The 20,299-nt window shown below is 41.0% G+C and overlaps 1 protein-coding gene across 1 annotated transcript in view; it reads left to right on the plus strand.

Moving 5' to 3' along the window:
* The first annotated feature begins 1,786 nt into the window (after window positions 1-1,786).
* The window catches only part of LOC100649939, a 29,189-nt gene continuing 10,676 nt past the window's right edge, over window positions 1,787-20,299 (plus strand). The window contains exons 1-3 of the mRNA XM_012314566.3: window positions 1,787-6,737; window positions 10,964-11,173; window positions 12,693-12,973. Coding sequence (XP_012169956.1) covers window positions 5,861-6,737; window positions 10,964-11,173; window positions 12,693-12,973 — 1,368 coding nt within the window. The 5' untranslated portion in view covers window positions 1,787-5,860. The remainder of the gene's footprint in view (window positions 6,738-10,963; window positions 11,174-12,692; window positions 12,974-20,299) is intronic.

Below are 20,299 nucleotides of genomic sequence, written 5' to 3' on the forward strand. Positions count from 1 at the left end.
TGTATGGTCGTTATGTTTGTTGGAAACAAATTTTCGCAAATAAATCGTACAACCGTTTACCGTTGATCTCTCTTTTTTTTGTTTAATTTTATGGAATAACAGTACGGAAGTTTGAAATGAAACTACGTGTCGGCGGTGAATTTTAGAATATTACGAGTTGATGGTTATAATTAGGATTTATGCCTGCTTTGTGATAGAGTAACGGTTTAACAGCTGTTTTATGGCTCCGATAAATTCTTTAGCAATATCTTTTAAATGTAAATTCCGAAGCCTTCCTTTTCTAACAATTGTTTGTTTTATCGCGATAAATCGTCTTCATAAATGTATCTATTGTATGAATAATTCAGAAAGGAACGAAATAAGTTCCATTACATTTGAATAATTCTTCCAATTTGGTTCATGATCGATCGTTGGAAACACGTTTTTTTTCTTCTCTTGGAAGAAAGAGAAAGAAAAAACACAAAGTAAGAGAAAGTCTCGATTCTCTGTAGGATGTGTACACGGGGGTACGTACGATGTACATCGATATAGCAGCGAAGTTCTCATTTCACCGAGATATCGGATTTTCCCCGGCCACCCTACTTTCCCTCCGCCGCTTTCTTCTTTATTATCCTTCTATACCGACTTCCTCTCCTACCGTTCTTTATCCCAAACAAAGCAATCTCGAACCCGTAGCAGCAGCCCCTACGTGCGACTGCTAGGTGACAATTTATATACCCGCCCACCTATATAACAACTTACTCGATACGTCTTTCTCGCGCGAGGCTACGGACGCTTTCACAGTTCCATGCTTCGTCGTTTATTATCAAAAAATATCGGCTTCGATACGATTCAATGCCTGACAATTCAAATAGATTAAAAAAAAAGACACCTACAAAGTGTCCCTCCAGAATTCAAAGATCTAAATACGATACATATATGACGTTTTTTAACGATATTGGGAATGTTGAACATGTAATTTGAAAAAGAGAAGTATGATGAAAAAATACATTTCTTCTAGTGATATATTTTTCCTTGAATTTTTTAAGATGGTCAGTATGTTTATCCGTATAAGATATGTATATCTTTCTTGTATCGCATTCAAATCTATTTGAATTACGACTTGCATATCAAACAAATGATCAAAATTCAAGGATATGAGAGAGTGCTATTTAAATATATTTTTTATGCTAATAAATATTCAAGATGATCTGTCGGCAGAGATATTACGTAATCATTACGTAAATGATCAATTATGATTGCTTTTTCAGTTATACCAGTAGTATGAACTTCAGTTATTCCGTATATTTCCTATTCTTATGATTCTTACGTTTAATGTTGCACAATAACTGACTTATGGCACATATAAGTCGATAAAAATATAATTCAAGAAACAAATTACTGATACCGCTATTGAATTTTAAAAGATTGATTCTTCTTTTTAAAGATCCTCAGTCGTATATGAAATGGTACAGTAATAACAAGTCATTAGAACGACCTATAGAAGTCGATACGTGTACTTAATGCCACGTTATCGAGGAGGGGGTGAACGTATTCAATAAAGCCGATTTCACGCGCGATTCTTCGTATCGGACGCGCTCAACAATAACTGCGTCACATACGCATATGACTGTTCGCTTGGAATAGTATCGACAGCGATGGAAAATATACACGTACACATAGGCAAAGTTGTTATGGGATAAGAGACATAAGTCCATGGCGTCATATGCTCATAACTGCCCCCTATCAGAATAATATTATTACTTGGGCCACCCTACGATTATCCTTGTGACGCGAGACGTTCGCTCCTCGCTTTGTCCCTTTTCTGATATTCTGCAAAATTGTTATGTTACGCGAGAAACGTGTCGAATCGAAGGCTACTTTATTTCGTATCCTGTTCTCGAAGTTTCCGTTTCTTTACGCCATCATCCCTTTTTTTTCCGTTCAACCGGATTGTGAAGCTTTCGTCCTTCGTGAATAGGAAAACGCACAAGTTTCCGCATCGAGGGCAAATCGTCGGCTTATCGCCGCCACTTTACATGTTAACGGGAAGAATTTTGATCTTGGTCGGACAACTCATCGGTTGTAGAACTTACCGCTTAAATATCAATTTGTACGAGGCGGTTGCCTGATTAGCATTAGCGTGGGCGAGAGGAGCGCAAAGAAGTTTCGGGCACGGCAGCAGGAAAGTTCAAAGATGCAAATTGGGGTAATATCGCGGTACCGGCAAGTGTAGGGAATTCGTAGTTTCCGTCTCGTTGACACCCGCCTCCTTCCTATCCTTGGTACATTAATTGCAGGATTCATTAAGTTGCGCTATTAACGAACTAATTGGTATTATGAGAGAAAAGAAAGAAGAAATATTTCTTACTTTTGTGTCTACGACTACGTTAACCGTAAGGTTCATCGATTCGTACTATTATACGTGTGAACTACTTAAGAAGCTAGTAAAGACATACTTCCTTTTTTTTTAAATTCGTTAAAAACGATTGGAATTCGCCTACCTTCATAAACGTAAGAGCTGAACGATCAAAATGTACGAACGGAGGAAGTTATTATCTCCAAAGAATCGTAAAAAGAGGGACGTGGTGAAAAAAAGGCAAGGAAAGAGAGAAAGGGGTGAACAGTTCGCGCCCAAAAACCGTATTATTCGCCCATTTTGAAACTTTGATATCCCATTCCGAGGTGGTTGGATGAATGAATAATTATCTGCCGCTGGTACAAAACGAATCTTTTTCCCGGGAATATCCCTCTTTCCCCGGAGACACTTTGCAGAGAGGTTGCACACCACTCGCCGAATTCACCTCCAATTTATATAAGCCGTGGCAACTTCAACCCCGGAACTCTTATAATAATTCCACGATTCCCCTCCCTTGAGAAAGCCGCGCGCGCGATGTTCATTTCATTATTTTTTTTCCTTCTTTACCGCCTTTGGTCCCTCTTCCTCGAGCATCGCCAACGTCGTATACCCTTCGTCGCGTCTCGTCACCGCCGCAGCCCCTCTCTTTCCCTCGTCTACCACCCCCGTGATCCCCTTTTGCACACGAGGCGACCCACCACCATCCACGCTGAGAGGGTGATAAGTCGTGACGTCGACGAGGTAGAGGTGATTCCGAAGGGTAGGCGTGGCCGTGGCATCCCACCCTCCGCAAAGGGGTGCGAGGGGTCGAATCGAGAGGAAAGGGTGGCTCGCGGTACGCTCTCGTTGGCTGTACTACCCTCCACCACCACGTGGCGCGGGCAACGCCGCTGGTGGACGTCACTATAGAGGCTGGAAAATCGTGTAAGAAAAAGCCGGAGAACCATCGCCGATGGAACCACCCCTCCTGTTTTTAGGGCTTTTCTACGCGACGACGATTCTACTTAAGCTCCCAAATATGTTCCCGACTACCAACCTTTCTAAACCACCCACCCTTGTTACCTTCTCTCTCTACGCCAGCGTAGCTCGTTTACTTCTTTTCTACCCGACTATTGTTATTTTCGTGTGTTTCGATGACTCGTTGGAGAAGGAGTACGTGCGCCAACGGGATATCGCACGAGGTAGTTCGCGTGCCCGTCTCCGACACGATCGATCAAGATTTAGTGTAGTTCGCGTACGCTGTCTCTGTTTCTTTGACGCGGAAGCGGTCAACGTACACGGACAACGTCCGATTCCGGGGATCGTTGTGCTCATTAATTTGATTAACCCTGCCGACATTTCCGCCGGACGAACGCGACGACTTCTGTGTGTGTGTCGCGTGCCTGGATGCGTATACGAACGAAAATCAGATTTCGGACAATCGAATACCAATACTTACGTGATTTCGTATCAAAGTTATTGAACAAAAAAACTCAATTCCTACGAAGAATTAAATTTCCGTTTAATGTTTTGCGATTTCTATTTAAGGTCTGTAAAGAAAGCTGAAAGAAAAGTGTTAATGGAGATAAACAGCCGAGTTGGTTCGGCCGGCAGATCGATCGTGGACGATCGCCAAGCTGGTTGATTATTATTAATAGTATTATTATTATTATTATTATTATTATTATAACGGTTATAATCATACACCCAGGCGTAATCGTTATAATCGTTATAGCGGCGGTTTAAAGCAGGAGAAAAGTGGCCGGCGAAGCAATTATACCTACAAGAAAATCACATTGGGCGAAACGATCTCGTACAACACGTACGTTCACGCGCGCGCACGCTGCCGCGTGTGTACAGCGTCAGTGTGTTACCAGCAATAGACGGGCCACGGTACCTAACCACGCCGATAAAACGGCACACGTACATCCGCGGCGTCGATAGTAGTGAGAGATAATAATGTTGATAAGGGTGTAGAGAGAACCGCTCGGCAACCCCTACTGGCTCCGGTGGCTAAACCGAACGAATATAAGAGCGAAAAGGACATAGCAAAACTGTGCGCGCAGTTGTGTAGCGCGTATGTATGTGTATCTGGAAGGGGCGAGAAGAAGAAGGATACAGAGGGTGAGAGCAAGCAAGAGGGAGTAAGAACGGGGTGAAAGAAAGAGAGAGGGAGAGAGAGAGAAAACACGCGCGGTAGTCAGAGGGGTGAGTAGGCGTGGCTATGGACTACCCTCGAAGCAGCCGATTGGACGGACCGTTGGTCTGCTTCGTCAAATAAAATCCAATCGTTAGGACCAAAGGAATGCGAGTCTCCTAGCTTTTTTCCTCCCTTGCCACTTGGCAAGCTACCCCTGCCTCTGTACCGTGCACCGTGGCCTTCCCACTCCATTCCTTCTTCTCCGGAGCTCCGTCCTTTTCCCGCCTTCTCCGTCTCCCTTCCGTTACCTTTAAAGGGGGTGCGCGCAGCGCCGTTTGATGGGAGTATGATTTTATTACGGCATTACCGAGCGAGCCAAACCCCGAATTGCTCGGCTTATAGTCTGTATTATCTCACCTAAGAGGGAAGAGGAGGGGCGGTTTGCACGCCGGTTTTCTCCAAGAGGTGGAACGGTATCGAGAAGGGGCAAGGGTACAGAGTAACACACTCCCGCCTCCCTTCTACACCCTCTTCTACCTATATACCCACAAGCCACTGGCTATACGTTAAAGGGGGCTGTTTCGTGAATCCCGCTTCACGGGGAAGGGGCAACACAGCTAGCTATATGCCTTTGTCGGCTTTCATTCGAGGGTTGCACGCTCTCACGTTGCGCTGCCACACTCTGGGCACCCCTTCTTTCTCTCTCTCTCTGTCTCTCTCTCTATCCCTCTCTCTGCGCTCGCATGCACGTCAGTTGACATTCCGCTGCCGAAATCGCACGTTCTTCCACGACGTAACCACCTTCGTGACAGTTCCGTGGCGGTTGATTACTTGCGAAGTGATATGACACGCGTCTACGGTTCTATCGAACGTTTCTGTGATTTTTGAGTGAGACCATGCCATGCTCCGCGGTCGCGTGCTTCGATTAACGCATCGATCCGAGGCGAGGACTCGGACATACGCACGAATGGATCGAGGGACGATATAGTGATGTTCGTTTAGTCACTGCTGGTTTTACAAAGATGACGAAGATACGCGTGTAATGTCGATTTCGAATATCGTGGGAGCTATCGATGCTGTTTACGCTGGCTGGAGCTGGAGAACTCGAGGACTTCGTTGATTTATGCTTAGATAGAAAGCAACGAGTGTTAAATTGTGTATAAAGCTCTTGAGTAGATAGTAGTTGTAGAAACTACGACTTTAATGTATAATACATTTGATACAAGTATTAGATTGAGTGAACGAAAGGAAATGTATTTGTGATCCATAACAGCTCAAATATTATTATCGATTGTCAAAGACAATACCATTATTGCAAGGAGAACAATACGATTCTGTGATCGAAACAGAAGACCAATCGGTGGAAACGAAGTTTGGGGGAAGAGGGGAGGGACAGCCGTGGTATGTTTCCTTCGTCAGCGGCGATGCTGAAGAATCTGCAACAAAGTGCAATGACCTCGCCGTTTTTGATGGAGAACTTGCTCCAGAGCAAGGCGTCGCCCGGTGCCGATTTAACCAGCTTGACCTTGAACTGGGCGGCGAGTCTGGTAGCGAGACAGCGGGAACGAGAATGCGAGGCGAACCTAAGGATCTCCAGGGAGAAGATTTCGCCGTCGAGCGCGAATCAGGATCAGCTGGATCAACGATCCTCCACCGGTGCACGTGGCTCGGATCGTGGAAGTTCGATGATCGACTGCAGGGACCATCAACGAGGATCTTCCGGGAGGATCGATCGACAGAACGATCGCATGCACATTCTACGGGAGAAGGATGGTATGGAGAGGAGTCAGATCACGTACGTGGACGTGGACAACGAGAGGATCGACGGACACGTAATCGTGGATCGTTTATGCGCGATGGAGAGGCTCTGTAACGAGAGGATCGAGAACCGATCGAGTTCCGCGGTGGACTCGTGCAACTCGAACGTCGACGAGGATCCGACAAGTATCGAGATGGATGGAGGACTTCAAGGCGAGAGGGAAAAGGACGATGGAATTCTAGGAGGTGAACGCGTGACGGCATTACAGCCGGACAGGCGGTACGACCTTGGATGCAGAAACGTCATGCACACGTCCGATGAGATGACGATTCAAGGGGAGAGAGACGTGGCGGTCGAGCGTGTCGTCGACAGGATAGGTGAGAGAACGACCGCCTGTTCCTGCGGCGACGAGCAATGCTTAGGACCCGCATGCAGGACCATCCAGGAGAAGGAGAAGCCGCAGCTCAAGTTCAGCGTCAACGCTATACTTGGCGGCAATCATGACAGGCGACCGCATTCGGGTAACTGTTCTAACTTGAGACCTGGCACGCGTTTATCGCCTGTGATTTTAGATTTAAGATACATAGTTTTGGTAGCTTTCGATCCGTAGATGCGATTGGAGAATAGATTCTTTGAAAAAGACGGTATGGCGAATCTTTCATAAACTTATGTTAAACAGTGATCTGCAATTTTTTATATTAAATGTTAGATGAAGCATATACATAGGAACAACAGGAGTAGTGTCTTAAAACGTCGTCTTGTTGAATATAATTAGCCTCCAGGAATAAGAATACTTGAAAAAGTAGTTACAAGATCGTCAATCGTTGTTTAGTTAACGATCCTTGTCGTTAATGATCCTTATAATCTGTTAGCTATCCTTATTAAAGGCTGTTTTAATAGAATTTTAATAGAATCTTCGAATAAGGTATAGTAAATAGTCGGTTATAATATCGTCATCTCTAATTAAATTTCGCAGAGTTATCAGTTAGGAAGATAAGTTTCGGATTAACGAGCACGTCAGAAGAATCTTAGTCATCTCTGAGCATTTAGAGTGTTGAAACAAAGCTCACCACAAATCAGTGTCGCCGGCAGACTTCTGTCGTCGGTCCCTAAATCTCATCCGCACACCCTCAAGACGAGTCGCAGCGTGCGTGCAGGGTGGAGCAGGACGTCAGCTGGTCCGCCACTTACCTTCACCCCAATATTAAGCCCTTACGATTGGTGCCTATAATATTAGACAAGCGGCAGGATCAAATGATGTATTACCGTGCCTCTTATCGCGTTTCCTTATTCACAGTAATTCCGGCGACGTCGTCACGAAATTGCTCGTCCTATTACCAAACCTTCCGATTTATGACCGAACCGGTGATATAACTGTACCATGAAAATATCTGTATATTATCCTATTATCCTTTTATCATTTTATTAACGTAAAATACTTCTTTAACGTAGCTTACAACGGACGTTCCATTATTCTCTCGAATCGTTTCATCATTGACCACCGAGTCGAAACAAACGATGAAATCAATCGAAAATTCGTTTCTTTCATTCTTTAAAAAAAGAAAAAAAAGGAAAAATAGAAAGAAAGAAACAGAAGAGAAAACGAAAAACACATCACGTATCCGAACCACTTCAGTGTACATCAACCGTACAATCTCTTGCATCCCCGTCGTTCTTTTTTCCCTCCCTTCCTCTGTTTCATCCACCCCACCCTACTACTAACGAGTGATTGACACGAGTCGATAAAGTTCATGCACATACGATAAATACATAAACGGGTGCCGAACATGTTAGTGGGATAGAAAGCAGATAGGAAACCGAAAAGTGGGAACGAGACGAACGAGGAAAGAGAGAACCGAGAGACGGTTCATCAGTAGGAGGAGGGGGAGGGATACGTGTGGACGAATGTAGATAGGTGGAGAGGCAAATGTTGCATTTAACATTGGCGGATTGCATCCATGCGCCGGTGGAAGAGGAGAAGGTAACGTTGGGGAGATAGAGAAGAGTAGTCGGGGAAATTTGGTGCACTCGAAATAGGGGGGTGGGGTTTCATGCATTTGTCGGATAGCGGATGCATTGACCGTGCCACGTGCATGTGTTACATCCCTTCCTCTGCCACCCCCAACCCACCCTCTCCTCTTGCGTGAATCCATCGCCTCCGATAGACCCTCCAGCGTCCATGAGCTGTCTCCTCCCCCTGACTCCCTCTTGATGCAACTCATCCCAACAATCCACCCCCTTCCTCCATCTCCCCTTTCTCCCTCTTCCCCCCTTCGCGACCACGGGTACTATCGTTCGGTCCGCTTGGTTTGTACGTCATGTCGAAATGTTGTGAAATAATTGCGCGAAAAAGTGATTGGCAACAAACTCGAAATTCATCGACGGACACGAACGAACGCTGTGGCAACGTGGAGTTAGGTATGGAAGGGGTTGGCGCGGCGCACGGTCTGGAGTGGATGGGCGTTTGACGAGAGAGCGACGTTAAATTTCGAATAGCATTTTCGCCAATCGTTGTGCGATTTACCAGATCCTCGCACTCTTTCGCTCTCCGTTCTCGTCTTCCTCTCTTTTGCAGTGCGTGGCGCGTGCTGTTTCCGTCTCTCTCCCCGGTGCCACGCTTTTATTCGTCCCCCTTGCTCTTCTCTTTCGCCAACCCCCCTTTCCCACCGCCTCGTTGCCGCCTGTTTCTCGTTGTTGTTTGTCGCTATTATTGATATTTTTCGATATCGAGCGTGACACGACCGGAGACTCGTGTAGATGGATGGCGAAATGCGTGTACCCCGTGCCGTTTTATTTTTTTTTCTTTTCCCGTCCTCGCTTTTTCGATCACTCTTTGGAAGTAACTCGTCTACGTTGCTAGAAATTTAATTACAGAGACCTTTGGATCGGAAGTTGCGTGGGTTTAAAAACAAATTTGAAGGGAAACTGCGATAAGCAGGTAGTCCAATTTTCCAATATTTCGGTAAATCATCGAAAACCAACTCAAAATGAAAATCAATCGAACATTTGCACTTTAGAACGTGAAACATACGCCTTCCTTCTTCTTCCAATAAATGCAATTTAAGTATCGCACCTGTCCTTATTGCTTCAGACTCCCCTCCAGTCACTAAACATTAATTACATGTAAATTTTTAATCCCACTCCAACGAATTTGATGAGCTATATAGACCCACGAAGGAACTAAAATTAGAAACTGAAATTGAAAATTGAAGACTCAAATTCCCGGTATCGCAAGAAAAACCATCCCGTCTTATATTCTCGATCGAGTTGGCACGTCAGACGTAATAAGCCGGCATCGGACGTCAGCCCGCTAACCATGCGCTAAGGCAAACATCGTTCCTCTATTATCGAACAACATCGTTTCCTACCGTGCATAAATCGTAGTACCCCCATTCATCGGGAAACCTGCAGCGGTGTCTACTTAATAATGCATCAAATACCCTAATCCCAAAGAATAACCACCGATATGTTGTATCTCGGTCGTGTAGTGAATCCGGGGGTAAAAGCGAAGGGAGGGTCTTTAAGCCCGGGCATTAAAAAAGGAATGACGAAAAAAAGCACAGTTCTACAACTGTAACAACAGAACGTTGTGTCCTGGATATCCTCGTATCCTCAACAGGCTTTCGACGTTTAATCTGCTCGATTCGAATGGTCATAGAGGAACGAAGACAGAATTGAAAAAGGGATGGAAATAGTATTCGCGAAGGGAGTAGGCTCGAAGGAGGTGGAGCAGCTTAAAAAACGATTCCCATTCAATGTTTCCGTTGGAGGTTAAGCCGTTATTAGTTGGCCAGGGTTCGCGATCCTGGCAGGCAGCTCCTCTTATTGGCTGGCTAGGAAAACAACGATAAAAGGCGATGAGTATTTTATGGGGTACACCGGCACAATAGGACGTCGTGTATGGGCCATTGTTAAAGCATTGTCTGGTTGGAACGCAAGGCAAACCTCTCTTTCTCCGTTCGATTCTAGCTTCTTGGTCGTCGTGAAACGTACGCGGGAACCGTGCCGCTCTATTATTTTATTATTTTCAAACACATCGCCTTCGCTTCCTCTCTCTTGCTATCCTTTTTGGCTCGGTTAAATTGGGCGTGGCGATGCGACTGAAAAAATGCATGTTGCAAACACACGTCGGACCATCAACCCTCTTAGACGCCTGTAAATGATTGGTGTACACCTTTCTTTTCTCTTTTATTCTTTCGAGAGTAAGCTGCGGTTTATCAAGTGCTTGTTCATTTTTAATGGAATTTCATGGTTCATACAATTGGCAACTGTTATATTCTTCAAAAACTTTTTAAGCAGATTTTCTGGATAGAAGTTTTGCTTAGAAGAAGAGAGGGATTTTTTTAATGAAAAAATGATATAGCAAGAATATATCTATTCTTTGAACAGTGGAAGGTAAAATATATATCTAAGCAATTCACACGTACCAAATATCCGTATATTTATATCGGAGGTGTTGAAGCGTGCGTCAACAAGACGTTTGGGCTCCGCCTGGAGCTGTTGAGGAGGGTTTTAGTCGGGGGTGTCAGCTCGAATTATGTATCGCAAGGAATACGACGACTTGAGCAATCCGACGTGCGAAGATCCAAAACCTTGGGCGTTTCACGGGGAACTCGTCCGTAAAAAACGCGTTGTTACCTCAGTTTGAATGTTTCGAATTAATATCACTCGACCTATTAACGGGAAATTTGACGTACTTTACACACAATTTTATCGGCAACATAAAATGTGTCTTATACTTGTGCAGAGAATTTTCAAGGACTTCCGCCGGAAGCGATACCGGCGTTCTTGCAGAATTTACAAAATTCTGCGAGTTACAGTATCGCGAAACCGATCGCCAGACCAGCGGCTTATCATCCTTATCACAGGCCGAGTCATCAGCCACCTCAGCGTCATTTACCCCCGAATGCGCACCACACGTTGCAACAATTGTTCTACAGAGGACCCTACTTAACAGGTAAATACTTCTCTTTTTACAACTCGTAGATCTATATTTTAATGAGCTAATCAACAAATGAGTTAATCAACTTGGTTACTAGGAGACATATCTTCAATTTTTCTAAACTTTCCACAAAGATTTTTCAATTCATTATTATATGAAGAAAATAGATAAAGAACTACTGAAAAGAAAAAAAAGATATACAAAGAAAAGGTCTGGAAAAGGTTGTTGCTAATTTCCACAATCATTCCAGTCGTTTGCAAATACTGGTTAAAAAAGAGCCGCAACAAGCGATGAAGGATGGTGTTAAATTGTTCACAAAAAAATATTGGTCATTATATATTTATTTTGGGATACTCGAGAGAGAAAAAGTTAATAAACAAGCTGGACGCGAGGCGGAAACACAATCTCGATGAACATTTAAAACCGAAACTTCCGCACATGGCGCCAAAGCGTATAAACGCGGGCACGTGCACGGGCACGGGTTTATCGAATATCTTGTTATAGGTAGGCTCGTATGGGACATGGAGTGCATATGAAGTGCAGTGAAAGCACTACCATATTATGTACATGCACCGCCACAAGCAAAATGCACGCATGCAACAAGTGCGTGCAAATATCATCGGCGCAGATAATACTGTCATGCTCAGCTTGGCAATATTGTACAGATACGATCTGGAGATTCAATTGCCCGTTCGTTATTAGATGACTTTGATTCAATTACTATCGAGACCGGGCCTTTAACGTACGAGCAATAAATTTTGCCTATTGACATTTTTCCAAATGCTGATAGAATGGTTTCACGTTCTAACGAAAAAATTAAAAAAGAAAACACATTGCTTCAATACTAATTGACTCGTGTCTGTAAATATGTGGTTGTTCCTTGTACAGTGCAATTTTGTACTGGTTATAAAAATATAACGTTAGGTTGTCCCAAAAGTTTCTTTCGTTTTATAAGGCAGTAACAGATGCACAACATTTTTTGTTTTATATTATTTTATTGAATTACGTATGGCCCATTTTTCCAATAGAATAAAATTGTGCATCTACTATTTCCTTATAAAACGAAAGAAATTTTTCGCGCCACCTAATACTTTTGGGGTAAAAACGTCATTTTATCACCACGATATGGAATTCAATGTTTTATTACTAATTTCAAAATTTGAATGTCAATATCAATGGAAAACTTTCGTGTGCATATAATATTATAATCGTGACAGTAGTATCTCATTTAAAGTGTTAATGAAATTGCATAATGTTTTATATAACACGTATAATATATTCATGAGAAGTGTCTATAGCGAGCCACTATTTCTACTTTTATATTACTGTGCATTTTGCTTACTTTTAATACTTTTAACTAAAATCTATAGAGAATGATTTTAATATATCTGTAATTTTTATAACTTCTTATGTGTTATGTGTTAGATATTTCTATATATTCTTTTCCGTAACTTATAACTTCAATCTCAACATTTAAAATAAAAATCATGTCTCAAGGCAATCTTCCTGAATGTAAAACGTATGTAATCGGTAGTTGCGGGTTCTGGAACTGGAGGTCATCATCCGGGTGCTCCAGGTGGTGGGACAGCGTTTCCAGGTGCGATTCAAGGTGGGCTGGGTGATTTCACGAGCACTGGCCTAGTATTTCCATGGGCAACAAACGCACGTGGAAAACCTCGTCGAGGAATGATGAGAAGAGCGGTTTTCTCGGACCTTCAAAGACGTGGCCTTGAGAAAAGGTTTCAGATACAGAAGTACATCAGCAAGCCGGATCGTAAGAAATTGGCTGAGAAGCTCGGCCTGAAGGATTCCCAGGTAAGGAAATATCTGTTGAAATACTTATTATAAATGAAAGTTATTTTCATCATGTATGAATGATCGATTATAATATTAGAGGCAACAGATTCGTTAATAAGTCAAAGCTCAAATAGTTTCGTGGGTAATAATGATTATACGAGATAATAGCATCAAATATGCCATATTCAGGTAAACTTGCGTGTATTATAATGTACACAGGCTTGTCATGATCAAGCGGTTGCCTTCGCAGCCGCATGAATGAACAACGTGATGCTTAATACCGCGTTTAATGATCTTAATAGCGTACTAATTTGCTGATCCAGCTAGCGAAGCGCGTAGTTCTTTGTTATTCGGATTCACGCTGTACTATTATTAAGAATTAAATGGTTAGTTTATTTGTAAATTTATTTTATTTGATAACACTGTTTGCAAGGTAAAATCTAATTACCTTGTTTGGAATTTTCTTTAATAAGAGTAATTAAAAGATCACGATATATCTATTAATGCTGTAATACGATCAGTCGTATTACATTTTTTATTTAATTAACGTCATAAATGATTGCATTCGATATTCGCTGATAGTGGAGCGCATAATCAAGAAATTAATCCGTACGAAGACGTAAGGGGACCAGGTTGTCGTAGAATATAAGGTGCTTAATGACCTTATTAGGGCACTAATTGTCGCTTTAACGAAGTACGAAACCTGGTCCCAACGGAGCATTTAATTCAGCGACGAAGCCACTGCTCTCACCCTCCAGCGATTCCATTCACTGAATTGATGGAGACTAATGCTCAGGTTTCGCCGAGCCAACTCTCACGTGGTATCTACATACATCGGCCTTCAAACTTTACCATATGCATCTACTTTACATAAAAGATATACAATATGCGCATAACACAAGTCTAGAACGAAAGAAAGAGCATTACTAGTCCCGTGTACTAACAACTTTACGGGCTATTTGAACTCCTTGCAAACATTTCGATCGTAACGGTTATCCCATTAAACCGATTTAATACATTTCTGAGTCATTAGCGGCAAAGTAATCAAAAAGCGATTCTAACAATCGTAGCACGTTTATAGCGTCACCATTGTACAAGCATCGAAAGCCCGATTCCTCCTCTTATAGGGATTATTAACTTACCTACTAATAATAGAATTATTTCTAACAAAACATTAAACTTAAAGTCATATTATACTACTGTGGGCATTTATTCTTTTTCTAAATCGTATCTCTAATTTATGTATCGAGCTGTCGTAAGGAATTTATTTTTTCAATACATACTTTGTACTTTGACAAAACAGTATGTATACTTACTTGATTCACATATTTTCTAATAACTTTGCATTTATAGAATTTTTATGGATCGTTTCATTGAAGGACAAAGTGAGCAAACCAGCACGATGCATTCTTCTGCACAACTATTTTGTTCTAAACTATGGCGATCTTTCTCATATATCGAATTTGTGTATCGAGTTTTTAACAGTATCTACTCCTCTAACACACCTTTTCTACTTTCAACAAACTGACGCATAAATTATATTGATAAGTTATATATATTACAATCAAATAAGAATAACAAGTTCATTCGCAGCAAGTGTTATTATTTTCATATAATATGTACTTGTAATCAAAGAGTAATTTATATATACTATCTCTCTGTATATTTTATATCTGTATCAAAAATCTTACGTATCTTTCATCAAAAAATTCAAACACACGTCTAAATTCCTTAAGTAACTTTCATATCTTACGAAATGAATGTGTAACCATCACCATAGTGAAACCAATTAGCAAGCCAACAAAACAGGTGAACTAAATTTATTATCGCCTCAATGGTTAAACGCAATTAGAAACGAAGTGTCCAAAGACGCATGATATTTTCTGTCCTATTCTAACGTCGAAATCACGAAGTTTAAAGTTGTGGGCGGTGACCACGCGGAGGTGATCACGCGAGATATCATCACCTCGCGTCGGTAGTGTACATAGGAGAAAGAGCCGCGGCTGCACATGGTGCTAGAAGCATATAATACCCCCGGTTTGGGGTTAATCGGGCGATGCCAGTTCATTAGCTGCACACGTATATCGACGCGTGGGGTCGTGTGCAACACACCAACGTAGCTTCGCCGTCGCTAGCAGGCCAGAGCTTCGTTGTGGCGACGCAAATGAAACAAAGGATGCCCAGAAAATGGCATAGTAAGTTAGTTTCATTTGATTTCATGAGCATAGTTTGCCGATCCGCTCGGATAACCGGGGGATGCGTGCGGCAATGTTCCAGCTAATTTTGTTTCCTACTCGGCCAATGAATTCCGCCGTCATCGTGCTTCCTTCTATCATGTCAGATAATTATAACATACATTTCCTCGATCGTCGCTTCATCGTGGAAAGTTACTATACCTGATATGTGTCAGTTACTTTGTTCTGTAAATTTAACTTGTTTTTGCACGTTTAGCGTTGTTAGTCATTTTCGAACCGTTCATTTGTTCTCTGTGAGTGAAAGTTTGTTATAGAGTGGTATAGTTTATCGTTCTTTAAGTAATTCAATGAAATTTATCTAAGCACGATGAAATTGTGTCGAATTGGATTCCAGGTTGGACAATGTTAGAAGATGGATTGATTCACTATCGTGTTGTGATACGACAATAAACATAATTCAGAAGTTACCTTTCTCGATACATCTGGTCCCTAAAACAAATCTGCGATAATCATGACGCTTTAATTCTTACGTCGGCATTCATCCTTTATCAAAATCGCTTGTTCTAATTTCAAACAGTATATCGTAAAAGTCTCAGCTAAATTGAACAATTACAATTTGTGTACATAGAATTCTCGCGCTATATCGAAGAAATGGAACGAATAAATGGCCATCTATAACTTTGCAAAAATCAGGAAAGACATTATCCCGGAGAAACCTCTGTTTCACCTATCTTCAAATATTCTAATTAATTCAATCGTCTAGTTGTAATTAAGCTTCTCTATTCAAACCCGTCTGATTCGATCAGTTGAAGAGATAGCTATGAGCAAATTCAACCACGTGCATTGATCTTTCTCAGATAAAAGGTGTTCCGTTTATATTCGCCACATATAGCCAAGGTAGGATGATACATTTTGCATAGCTACGAGCATATGGCAGTATGTAGATGAAGCGCAAATAACGGTAAGAGATAACCATTGGTTAGCAACGGTCTGAATAGACGGAGATGAAGTTGGCAGTAAGAGAAAGAGAACGTAGAAGGAGAGAAAGGGCACGGAAGGATATATTCTCATGTATAATTCACACCTCGAGCGCCATGCCTCCACTGCCATTGGTTGAAGCCCACTCTGCCTGTGGTTTTACGAGGAAATCTAAAGACCACGCATACTCCTGCACAGAAACCTGCACACACACACAAAAATACACGTATACGTATATATGTATGCCAGTAGATATATACATATACTTTGGAGTTGCAGTAAATTGACGGTTCTTGCAACTTCGCATATACAAGAGAGAGTCCTCTCTCTCTCTCTTTCGTTGCTTTCTTCAGGTTCTTCTTCTTCTCCTTCTTCCGCTTTAGTTGGAACAACTGGTAGTACCAGCGTGAAGATACAAGGATCTCTCTTCTTTTACGAGCAAAGGCTCCCGCATATCGAACGAGATTTCACGAGCTGTCCCAATAAAATTGTTAAAGGGTTGAAATATCATCGGTCAGCAGAATCGTCGACAACCCTGTTTAGCGAAGAAAGATCGTTGGAAGTGACGTTACCTAATTGTAGCGATATATCTTTGGAGCTTTGGAGCATTTTGTGTTTTTCATTGAAATTTTTCTGCCCGGAGAGCATATTTTTGTTAATTTTCAGACTTACGTCAGTCGGTGAGTAAAAAGAGCTATTTTAATAAGAAGTAGCTGACGGGGTTTTAGTTGTGCGGAGGATTTGAGTTTTGTGACATTGAATCTCGAGATATTGGAAGTGACAATGTTATTTTTGGAACAATAAAACGTAACTCGATCGTAAATGTTTCTATCGTTACGTAGGAAACAGGAGAAAGAAAAGAACAATCTCCAAGTTGTTGGAAGGTATGTTGAGTGTTGTGCGATTTGAGGAGCATGGGCTTTGCGCACTTGGCTGCTATCTAATATCACGGTTCACCACACGAACACCCATAAAAGCGATTATTGTCCGATGATGGCTTTCTCTTCCCTCTCGAGTTCCTCTTTTCTGTTTCTCTTAATAATGTTCGACTATAAGCAGCAGATGCTGGATTTCCTGATCTCTTGCAACGAGTTCTTTTCTAATCACTACTTTTCAACTTAATTTACCAATTATTAATTAAATCTACCTCGTTTGTATCTGCAAAGATCTCTGTAAAACGTTCAAATGGGAATTTGATTTGATTTTACTACATTCTTTGGATCATTTTTGACTCTATTATATTTGCCCGATGATAAAAAATATTTTAAATTTGAAGAAAATATGAAAAAATCTTTATTGGTATTCCGGATGTTTGAATGTTACGTTAAGCATCTTCTTAAAGCATTACAAATCCAATTATTTTCTCTTGCTGAAATGAGAGCAGGATTGAAATATAAGAATTCGAAGATCGTAGCAGGGTTAAAGTATTCATTGAAAATTGAAACACAAAATGAATCAATCCGTGTATCAAGGTTAGAAAAGGAAATAGTTAAATTCGTTCCAAATTTTTCCATAAAAATTGCATCTGTAAATAAATAAAAACGATATTTAAAAGAAATGAATCTTGAAGAAAGACGAAGTCTCCCGTTGTATTGTGGAGGCATCTTTTTGGATTAAGTTCCGTCCTTTGTCGTATCTGTAATCATACCGGTTTTATGAATCTTTCGTGAGATTTAATTAAAGACTTGCGGTGTACGGGTGGATGATAATAATAAAGCTTTTCCAAGGGGTAGGTTTGTACTTTGAGAAGTGGCGCGGAGCAGAGAGGGTTGGGGATAGAGTGAAGAGAAGGCAAGGTGCCGTTTCACTCAGGTTCGAGTCTTCACTACAGTTTATGACGAGGGTGGGTTTAAGAGGGACGTCGAGGGTTAAAGGGGGTTGACTAAAGTAATTAGTGATGGTGAGTGAACTCACCCTTCTCCGACCGTATCCACGTCTTTGTTCCTCTCGATTCGTTTAACGACAGGAAAATGTTCATCTATCGCCGGCCTTTTTATAGAAAAATTAAATACTTAAGAACTTACCTAGTACTTTCTCTTTTTCTTCTTGTTTCCATATTGTTTGGCTGTGGCTACAGCTATAATATTTAATTTACAACTCTTTCCGGTCAATTTACATTATCGAATTTTGCCTTTCAACATCGTCGCTATGAAAAAAAAATTCTAGAATTCTGCTCAACATTTTTTTCGTCACCGTAGCGTTTAAAAAGTATCATACTACCCTTTTAATTTTATTGTTTGTCCGTGAAGATATAAAATTCCGAAAAGTTTAGTAGGATTGATCAGACGATAAACAACGAATGAAAGAGTTTGAGTCCTGTCACGAAGTAACATTGTAGGTACAGCATCATGTCAAAACCGTCCGTATCGCCTCCGGGCAAGATTCATCAACGCGTCGACCTTAAATTAAGCGGAATTAAGAGCAGCAGGCACTTTTGTGCTTAAGACGTTTCCGTCGGGCAAGCGGAAGCGTAGGAAAAAGTAAAGAGAGGGTCCGGAGGGCTTGTTATCTTTTTAATAATCAAAACCGACGGCATCGCGTCGGTTCTTCTTTCTTACAAGATACCAGACCTGTCAGAGTCACGTCGCCAATATTAATTCATGATGTAAAGAGTAATTTTTAATCTCGTCGAAAATCAAATTAAGAACGAACCTGCTTCTATTTATTTCTATACGCTGCATTTATTATTTTTTGCTTATTTTATAGTTACATATCTTTTCTAAGAATTTATCATACTTCGATACCAGATAATTAATTATTTGATTATTGTTGGTTTGCTATGTTATTATTTAATGAAAATTATTATATTATTTACAAGATTAATTGAAACGTAAGAAGTAACAGCTGGAAATATTTATTAAAGCATTCGGATTATTAATTTATTTTAATAAAATAATTACAAGAATGTGGGGAGATGAGGAAAAGCAGAAGACACGGCGTTAGTTGAAGATCTCACAACGCAAAATGCTAAATTAAAACGCACCCTCCATCTTTTCCATTTCTTTATCTCCAAAATAAGGAAGCTACTACTCTTCTGATGATCGAGACGTCTTGAAGATTTAACGAATTATAAAGGTCGCGCGAAGAATAATAGCTCGCATTCGGTGCTACTGACAGCTTATTTAATCCTCACGGAAAAAACGAGTTTCTCCTTCTCACTGTACATTTAGTCTTCGATTTTTAATTTGATCCAAAACAATAGCCCCTTGTCGATATTATATCTCGCTCAGAAATATTTTTATTTTTCTAGATAGATAATAAACCTAATATTATTTTTAAAACAGAACTATAAAAAAAAATTGAAAGAATAGAAGAGAAAGTTGTTTAAATTAATTTGTTCTTCCATGTTTATATCCCGATGTTTGAATGGGTTCGCGCGGAAAATAGAAGCAGCTTGCCCTTTCCCATGAAACTGACACTGACACGTTAGATAGATCGACCATTAGGCTTGCATTTCACCCAAATATAGAGTTTCCTGAATTCCGTCGGTCAAATCAATTTGTAGCCATTAGTACTGCTCTTGGATCGAGTTTACTTTGAACAACCTTTTCCTAGAACAATCGGTCACTGTTCTCTGTAGAAGGACCATCCTACTATTTACACAGTAATCGATCTTTTACCCCGATCAGTAAACGTAATCTTGATCGTTTGTCTCGTTTGATGAAGAATGCTACTACAGATATTTCATGTAGTTCTTTCACGTTTTCGAGAATGTCGATGAAAGTTCTTGCGAAAGTATTTAAAAAACTATCCCTGAACGCATATCCTTCATTTTCGTACCCCGAATTTCGCGAAATCGTGTTCTTTTCTTTATAGCGTCTTTAGAAGTAAATGAATTTTAGACACAAGTGAATAGACAACAGCTATGAAATCAATCCCTTTTCAATGTATTAAAATAAAATAATAAAAATGCATCATGTTACACGTTTAATCTTTTTAATCAGACCATTCTTCGGCCATGAAATCCCTCTAGAAAAACTCAGTAGCAAAAACAAATTAATTCATTTGATTTCTTTCAAACGTGGAATTTCTAATCTCTCGGATACTGCTGTGACTCTTGAATTTTTCATGCCCCAATTTCATTGTAGTTCCAACCAAGAAAAGCAATTCTAACGTTTTAAGACAATCTTAAGATCGAGTCATGAGAATACTGCGTATCGATTCTTTCACA

The sequence above is a fragment of the Bombus terrestris genome, chromosome 12 (genome assembly GCF_910591885.1).
Source record: "Bombus terrestris chromosome 12, iyBomTerr1.2, whole genome shotgun sequence".
Classification (NCBI taxonomy): domain Eukaryota; kingdom Metazoa; phylum Arthropoda; class Insecta; order Hymenoptera; family Apidae; genus Bombus; species Bombus terrestris.